At 35.2% G+C, this 10,000-nt stretch overlaps 1 protein-coding gene across 1 annotated transcript in view; it reads right to left on the reverse strand.

Annotated features, from left to right (window-relative positions):
* LOC143017799 (organic cation transporter protein-like) overlaps positions 1-10,000 on the reverse strand; it is a 34,606-nt gene that overhangs the window by 13,205 nt on the left and 11,401 nt on the right. Inside the window, exon 8 of the mRNA XM_076172694.1 lies at positions 9,362-9,509. Within this exon, the coding sequence (XP_076028809.1) occupies positions 9,362-9,509 (148 nt within the window). The remainder of the gene's footprint in view (positions 1-9,361; positions 9,510-10,000) is intronic.

Genomic DNA, 10,000 nt, shown 5'->3' on the forward strand with positions numbered 1-10,000 from the left:
AGAGAGAGGTGACTTGTTGACTATTTGTAGAATTATAAAGGGGACAGAAGTCCTTGACAGAGAAGACTTACTAAATTGGGATAAAAAACACACAAGAGGTCATGGAAAGAAGCTCAAAGAGGACATTTATAGAAGGGACCTAAAAAAGAACAGCTTTATCCACAGTGTGGTGGATGTAGGGAACACAGTGGATGAGAAAAATGTGTGAAAAAACAATACAAGAATTTAAGAGTAAACTGGATATGGAGAGATACAAAGACGGGACACCACGAGCTTAGCTCCGCTTTCCCGTAAGATACAACTAGGTAAATACAACTAGGTAAACACACACACACACACACACACACACACACACACACACACTTTCAACGAACGGACGGCTTGAAGAACGCTCTGAAGAAAAGTGAAGATTGTGGATACCAACGCAAAGAGAAGTGCCTTTTTGTATTTGCAGGGGGAGGGGAAATTGCTCGTGAGGTAGTGGGAAAGTAAGGAAAGAGGAGAAGGGGAGGGATTGCTGGGAAAATGGAAGGTAATGAGGAAGTAGAGGACTTGGTCCAAATAGACCGCCGTAAAGTAAACAAAAGACCACAAGACGAGCTGGAGGACGACGGAATGTCTAATAAGAATGTAAAGATTAGAAGTATAGATAGGAACAATACAGTAGAAAGTGATGAGAATATTTTCAAGGGATTTAAAGAGAGTGGGGGGGACACAAACCCCCCCCGACTGACAAGACTAGAGGAGAAGGTTGATAAGGTGATCAAGGACTTGGAGAGTAGGTTAGGTCATATGAACACCATTTTACAAAGGGTTGAAAGATTGGAAGAACTGGAAAAGGCGAATAGAAACTTAACTGATGAAATAGAAGAACTAAAAAGACAGTTAAGAGAGGTAAAGGGGGAGAATGAGGAATTGAAGAAGAATAGTAAAGAAAACAGAGAATCAATAGCTAAAGAAAGTAAAAATTGGAAGCAAACCCAAGAAGGAAATAAGATTTCATTCACTGACATAGTCAAACAGCAATTGAAAGAACATACTGAAGACTCAGTTATTAAAGTGATGAGACAAAAGGAGAATATAGTAAGGGATTTAGCAGACAAGAAGAAATGTATAATTATATTAGGAATGGAAGAGAAACACAACACAGATAGAACCACAAGAATCAAAGAGGAAAATGAAAAAGTAAGCCAATTACTAGAATCAGTTCAGGAAGATGAACCAGGAATTATGAAACAAATCGAAGAGAAATTTAGACTCGGAAAGTATAGCACAGACAAGACCAGACCAATTAAGATTAAATTCAAGTCACAAACAACGGCAGAGAATATCTTATCCAAAACAGGGAAACTAGCAACAAGTGAACAATACAAAAAGATATGGATAAAAAGAGAAATGAATAAAGAGGAAAGAGACCAAGAAAAGCAGAAAAGACTGGAAGCTAAGACAAAAAACGAGAACAGAACGGAGTCAGAGAAAGAGAGATTCTATTGGAGAGTAGTGAACATGAAACTAAGGAAGTTCGACACACAAAAGAAAAACATAAGGGAAACAGAGAACACAATGGAAGTGGCAGAAAACTAAGAGTGTCTTACACAAATATAGATGGATTAATAACAGGATTGAATGAGCTGAATGATTATTTGAAAGAAAAAGAACCGGACATAATGGGAATTGTAGAAACAAAATTAAAAGGCCCACTACCACCCAACAGTGTAGGACATGATGCATACAATTATTGGATTAGAAACAGAGAGAAAAAGCAAGGGGGTGGAGTTATGTTCCTGACTAAGAAGGATATAAATGTGAAAGGTGTCATAAATGGAAAGAATACAGTAGAGATGATTATGATAGAAGTGGAAGACAGAGATAAGAAGAGCAGAAAATTTGTGATCAATTATGTGCCTCCGAAAACAGCCTCATGGGAGGAGAGTGAATATAAAAGTATGCTAGAGGACACAAAGATAGCATTAACCAAAATAATGGAAGACGGAGGAAGAATAGTTATGATGGGCGACTTTAATTGCAAAGAAATCTGCTGGGAAGAAATGACAGTAAAGAGTGGTGATGACTCATGGGGAAATGCTCTACTTGAGATGATTACTGACCATTCAATGACACAATGGATACAAGAGAACACTAGGTATAGAAATGAAGAAGAACCATCGAGGCTAGACTTAATAATTACATCTGAACCTAGAATAGTGGACAAGATTGAATATAAAACACCAATAGGTAAAAGTGACCACATATTGATTGAACTGGAACTTAATGAAGAAAAATATATGAAAAGAAATGAACAATATAGAAAAGGAAGAATGATGTATGAAAAAACAAACTTTGATAAAATAAGAGAATTCTTCCAACAAGAAAACTGGGAAGAAATATACAAAGAAGAAACATCAGTGGAAGAGAAATGGAATATTTTGACAAAAATTTACAAAAAAGGAGTGGAAAAGTATGTCCCAAGACAAAAACAAGAAAAAGAATATGTAAAATGCTGGTACAACAAAAGTTGTAGGGAGTTAAAGGACAAAAGAGACAAAGCCTGGAACAGATGGAAAAAAGACAGAAGACCTGAAAAATGGAAAATATATACTGGTTATAGAAATGAATATGTACAAAAGTGCAGAGAGAAAAAAAGAAAATATGAAAAAGATGTTATAGAAAAGTGTAAAGATCAACCAAAACTATTCTACAGATTTGTAAACAATAAACTGAAAAACAAACAAGACTTGGAGAAATTGAGACAAGGAGGAGTTGAATACACTGAGGAAATGGAAATGGCAGAAATTATGAACAAACATTTTAAATCAGTGTTTACAAGGGAAAATATACAACCTGAAGAGATTGAGTGGAAAGAAAAAGTCCCCCCTATGGAAGAAATAGAAGTAACAAAGAATGAAATATTGACACACTTGGGTAATTTTGATGTCAGAAAATCGCATGGGCCAGATGAAATAGCAAACTGGATTCTGAAAGAATGCAGGAATGAACTGGCAGACAAAATACATAGCATAATAAGCAGTTCCTTAAAAGAAGGAAAAGTTCCAGAAGATTGGAAAAAAGCAAATATAGTACCTATATATAAAGGAGGAAATAAAGAAGAACCTACCAACTATAGACCAGTCTCTCTAACAAGTACAATAGCAAAAATTTGTGAAAGAATTATCAAAAGTAGATGGGTAAAATACTTGGAAAAAAACAACGTACTAAATCCAAGGCAATTTGGATTCAGACAAGGACGATCATGCGTCACCAATTTAATATGTTTCTATTCAAGGCTAATAGATATAATACAAGAAAGAGATGGATGGGCTGATTGTGCATTTCTAGACCTAAAAAAAGCTTTTGACAAAGTACCACATAAGAAGCTGCTTAAGAAATTAGAATATGAAGGAGGAATACAAGGTAAATTGCTAAATTGGATGGAAGACTTTTTGCAAGAAAGAAAAATGAGAGTAGTGATAAGAGATCAGCACTCAAAATGGAATGAAGTAATAAGCGGTGTCCCGCAGGGAACAGTTCTGGCCCCAATAATGTTTGCTATATATATTAATGATATGGATGAAGGAATTGAAAGCTATATGAGCTTCTTTGCAGATGATGCAAAATTACTGAAAAGAGTGAAAACTGAAGAAGATTGTGAATCACTACAGAGAGATCTAAATAAAGTACAAGAATGGAGTAGGAAGTGGGAGATGGAGTTCAATACAAAAAAGTGTAGTATAATGGAATTTGGAAAAAGCAAAAACAGAATAACAGGATCATATAATTTGGGAGAAGAAGGAATAAAAAGAGTAGAAAATGAGAAGGACCTGGGAGTCATTGTTATGAATAATATGTCACCTGAGAAACATATAAATAAGATTTTTGGAGAAACCTATAATTTAATAAGAACAATCAAAGTGGCATTTACATACCTGGATGAAGAAATGGTGAGGAAAATCCTAATCACCCTGATAAGACCAAGATTGGAATATGCAGCAACGATATGGTCACCAAGTACAAAGAAATGTATAAAAAAACTTGAAAGAATACAAAGAGCAATTACAAAACTGGCACCAACACTCTCAAAACTATCATATGAAGAGAGACTACAAAAACTTAAACTACAGACACTAGAGCAAAGAAGAGAGAGAGGAGATTTAATAGCTATTTACAGAATCATGAAAGGCATAGAAATTACTGATAGAGAGAATCTGATAAAATGGGATGACAGAAATACAAGAGGACACGGAAAGAAAATAAAAAAAGACAGCTATAGAAGAGATTTGAAAAAGAACAGCTTTCCTCACAGAGCAATAGACAGTTGGAACAAGTTAGATGAGAAAGTGGTGTGTGCAAAAACAATACATGAATTTAAAAATAGTTTAGATAAAATGAGATATGAAGACGGGACCCCACGAGCATAGCTCCCCTTCCCGTAAAATACAACTAGGTAAATACAACTAGGTAAATACACACACACACACACACTTCAACGAATGGACGGCTTAGAAGACGTTCTGAAGAAAAGTGAAGTCTGTGGATCCCAACGCAAAGAGAAGTGCCTAGTGTTTTTGCAGGGTGGGGGGGGAAATTGCTCGTGGAGTAGTGGGAACGTAGGGAAAGAGGAAAAGGGGAGGGATTACTGAGGGAAATGGAAGGAAATGAGGAGGGAGTAGACTTTGACCAGCCAGACAAGCGGAAGGTAAACAAAAGACTTAGCGAGGATCAAATGTCTAATAAAAATGTAAAGATTAGAAGTATAGAGAGGAGCAATACAGAAGAAAGTGACGAGAATATGTTCCAGGGATTTAAAGAGGGTGGGGGGGGACACAACCCCCCCCCCCCCCCGACTGATAAGACTAGAGGAGAGAGTTGATAAGGTGATCGAGGACTTGGAGCGTAAGTTAGGTAACGTAGACTACATTTTCCAAAGAATTGAAAGGTTGGAACAACTAGAGAAGGCTAACAGAAACTTAACTGAAGAAATAGAGGACCTAAAAAGACAGTTAGGAAATGTAAAGGAGGAGAATGAGAAATTGAAGAAGAATAGTAATGAAAACAGAGAGAAATTAGCTACAGAAGCTAAAAATTGGAGAATAACTCAAGAAGGGAATAAGGTTTCATTCACTGACATAGTCAAACAGCAATTGAAAGAACATAATGAAGACTCAGTTATTAAAGTGATGAGACAGAAGGAGAATATAGTAAGAGAATTAGCTGACAAAAAGAAATGTATAATTATATTAGGAATGGAAGAGAAACATAACCCAGATAGAACCGCAAGAATCAAGGAGGAAAATGAAAGAGTAAGCAGTTTATTAAAATTAGTCCAGGAAGATGACCCAGAAATTATAAAGGAAATTGAGGAAAAATTCAGACTCGGAAAATATAGTACAGATAAGACCAGACCAATTAAGATTAAATTCAGGTCACAAACAACAGCAGAGAAAATTCTATCCAAGACAGGGAAACTAGCAACAAATGATCAATATAAAAAGGTATGGATAAAAAGAGAAATGAATAAGGAGGAAAGAGAGGCAGAAAAGCAGAAAAGAATTGAAGCTAAGGCAAAAAACGAGGAAAGAACGGAGTCAGAGAAAGAGAGATGCTATTGGAGAGTAGTGAACATGAAAATAAAGCAGTTCGACATACTAAAGAAAAACATAAGGGAAACAGAGAATACAATGGAAGTGGCAGAAAACTAAGAGTGTCTTACACAAATATAGATGGATTGATAACAGGATTGAATGAACTGAATGATTATTTGAAAGAAAAAGAACCGGACATAATGGGAATTGTAGAAACAAAATTAAAAGGCCCACTACCACCCAACAGTGTAGGACATGATACATACAATTATTGGATTAGAAACAGAGAGAAAAAACAAGGGGGTGGAGTTATGTTCCTGACTAAGAAGGATATAAACGTGAAAGGTGTCATATATGGAAAGAATACAGTAGAGATGATTATGATAGAAGTGGAAGACCGAGATAAGAAGAGCAGAAAATTTGTGATCAATTATGTGCCTCCGAAAACAGCCTCATGGGAGGAGAGTGAACATAAAGGTATGTTAGAGGACACAAAGATAGCATTAACTAAAATAATGGAAGACGGAGGAAGAATAGTTATGATGGGCGACTTTAATTGCAAAGAAATCTGCTGGGAAGAAATGACAGTAAAGAGTGGTGATGACTCATGGGGAAATGCTCTACTTGAGATGATTACTGACCATTCAATGACACAATGGATACAAGAGAACACTAGGTATAGAAATGAAGAAGAACCATCGAGGCTAGACTTAATAATTACATCTGAACCTAGAATAGTGGACAAGATTGAATATAAAACACCAATAGGTAAAAGTGACCACATATTGATTGAACTGGAACTTAATGAAGAAAAATATATGAAAAGAAATGAACAATATAGAAAAGGAAGAATGATGTATGAAAAAACAAACTTTGATAAAATAAGAGAATTCTTCCAACAAGAAAACTGGGAAGAAATATACAAAGAAGAAACAACAGTGGAAGAGAAATGGAATATTTTGACAAAAATTTACAAAAAAGGAGTGGAAAAGTATGTCCCAAGACAAAAACAAGAAAAAGAATATGTAAAATGCTGGTACAACAAAAGTTGTAGGGAGTTAAAGGACAAAAGAGACAAAGCCTGGAACAGATGGAAAAAAGACAGAAGACCTGAAAAATGGAAAATATATACTGGTTATAGAAATGAATATGTACAAAAGTGCAGAGAGGAAAAAAGAAAATATGAAAAAGATGTTATAGAAAAGTGTAAAGATCAACCAAAACTATTCTACAGATTTGTAAACAATAAACTGAAAAACAAACAAGACTTGGAGAAATTAAGACAAGGAGGAGTTGAATACACTGAGGAAATGGAAATGGCAGAAATTATGAACAAACATTTTAAATCAGTGTTTACAAGGGAAAATATACAACCTGAAGAGATTGAGTGGAAGGAAAAAGTCCCCCCTATGGAAGAAATAGAAGTAACAAAGAATGAAATATTGACACACTTGGGTAATTTTGATGTCAGAAAATCGCATGGGCCAGATGAAATAGCAAACTGGATTCTGAAAGAATGCAGGAATGAACTGGCAGACAAAATACATAGCATAATAAGCAGTTCCTTAAAAGAAGGAAAAGTTCCAGAAGATTGGAAAAAAGCAAATATAGTACCTATATATAAAGGAGGAAATAAAGAAGAACCTACCAACTATAGACCAGTCTCTCTAACAAGTACAATAGCAAAAATATGTGAAAGAATTATCAAAAGTAGATGGGTAAAATACTTGGAAAAAAACAACGTACTAAATCCAAGGCAATTTGGATTCAGACAAGGACGATCATGCGTCACCAATTTAATATGTTTCTATTCAAGGCTAATAGATATAATACAAGAAAGAGATGGATGGGCTGATTGTGCATTTCTAGACCTAAAAAAAGCTTTTGACAAAGTACCACATAAGAAGTTGCTTAAGAAATTAGAATATGAAGGAGGAATACAAGGTAAATTGCTAAATTGGATGGAAGACTTTTTGCAAGAAAGAAAAATGAGAGTAGTGATAAGAGATCAGCACTCAAAATGGAATGAAGTAATAAGCGGTGTCCCGCAGGGAACAGTTCTGGCCCCAATAATGTTTGCTATATATATTAATGATATGGATGAAGGAATTGAAAGCTATATGAGCTTCTTTGCAGATGATGCAAAATTACTGAAAAGAGTGAAAACTGAAGAAGATTGTGAATCACTACAGAGAGATCTAAATAAAGTACAAGAATGGAGTAGGAAGTGGGAGATGGAGTTCAATACAAAAAAGTGTAGTATAATGGAATTTGGAAAAAGCAAAAACAGAATAACAGGATCATATAATTTGGGAGAAGAAGGAATAAAAAAAGTAGAAAATGAGAAGGACCTGGGAGTCATTGTTATGAATAATATGTCACCTGAGAAACATATAAATAAGATTTTTGGAGAAACTTATAATTTAATAAGAACAATCAAAGTGGCATTTACATACCTGGATGAAGAAATGGTGAGGAAAATCCTAATCACCCTGATAAGACCAAGATTGGAATATGCAGCAACGATATGGTCACCAAGTACAAAAAAATGTATAAAAAAACTTGAAAGAATACAAAGAGCAATTACAAAACTGGCACCAACACTCTCAAAACTATCATATGAAGAGAGACTACAAAAACTTAAACTACAGACACTAGAGCAAAGAAGAGAGAGAGGAGATTTGATAGCTATTTACAGAATCATGAAAGGCATAGAAATTACTGATAGAGAGAATCTGATAAAATGGGATGACAGAAATACAAGAGGACACGGAAAGAAAATAAAAAAAGACAGCTATAGAAGAGATTTTAAAAAGAACAGCTTTCCTCACAGAGCAATAGACAGTTGGAACAAGTTAGATGAGAAAGTGGTGTGTGCAAAATCAATACATGAATTTAAAAATAGTTTAGATAAAATGAGATATGAAGACGGGACCCCACGAGCATAGCTCCCCTTCCCGTAAAATACAACTAGGTAAATACAACTAGGTAAATACACACACACACACACGCACACGCACGCACACATATGGGCACACACACATAAACACACATACACAAACATAAAAAATATAGAAATACATAATTTCCTGCATGCATGACTCTAATTTTGTCATTAGTAAAGTATGATTGACTATGAATAGGACTTTATGACAACTATTTAGTTAAAATATACATTGATGCACTTTCATGCTAATTAAGAAATCCACAGACATAGTTGACAAGATTGATTTTGACCTTAGAATTTCACTATACGTAGAGGGAAAAATGTCGCAAATTTTGTTCCAAAGATCTATCCAATATACAGTATCATACATATTTATCCTCTTGTAAACTGAGCGGGAACTAACGTAGTTCACGGAACACGCACTTCTGAATACAGGAATACCTCACTATACGACCGAGTGATATAAAGTAGGTAAAACAAATGTTGGATGTATATGAAATCCACCAGGCCAAAATTGAGGAGGAGGTTGACAGGTTCCATAAACACAACACCCCTGTTTACATGTAAAACCGACCTCGATACACAAATTTTCGCATTGCGACCAGTTATTATATTATGTCTCCATTTAAAGAATATATGTATTATATGACATGTCCTCTAATACAATATTGTAATAAATGTACTATTGTTTGCCGCCCACGGGCGTAATAAATTTATTAAAACCAAAATTGCGACCAGTCAATTGGGAACACAACTCGGTTGTATAGTGAGGTATTCCTGCACTCGAAATGTTTTGGCGTAACGCGCTTTGGCCGCTTTCACTTTGGGTGGTTACCTCAGAAGCAATTTCCCCCAAAATGTCGAGAAGATTTTTTCTTGGTGGTAATGTAGAGCCATTCCATCGTGCAGCTTTTTCCAGTACTTCTACAGCTTCTTCGTAACGGCCTTTCACGATGAGCCACCTTGGAGACTCGTCCAAAAACCTGAAAAAACAAAACAAAACAAAGAAAATACATTTCCATAACGCTTCAATAGCAGAAGCCATCTGATATCCTATCCTCGTCCTATCACAGAGGGAATTTACGGTGGTATTCATAAAAAAATCATTATGTAAATCCTATATAAATCCTTGGAGGGGAAAGGAAAGATTTTTTTAAGAATACCATCGTAAGATTATTACGGTGGTGTTCTTAAAAAAAAGTCTTTCCCTATATAAATCTTACATAAATCCTTGGAAGGGAAAGATTTATAAAAGGATTTTTTAAGAATACCACCGTAAGATTATTACGGTGGTATTCTTAAAAAAAATATTTCCTTATATAAATCTTCCCCATCCAAGGACTTATATAAGATTTTAAGGCAATATTTTTTTAAGAACACCACCGTTACTTCTAGACCTGTGCTCCTTTGATTGTTACCTAGAAGTGACTGCACTGACTGAAGGGATGACTAGGCAACCATGACTTTCAATATG

This window comes from Oratosquilla oratoria, chromosome 33 (assembly GCF_046742065.1).
Source record: "Oratosquilla oratoria isolate Oo_2021 chromosome 33, ASM4674206v1, whole genome shotgun sequence".
NCBI lineage: Eukaryota > Metazoa > Arthropoda > Malacostraca > Stomatopoda > Squillidae > Oratosquilla > Oratosquilla oratoria.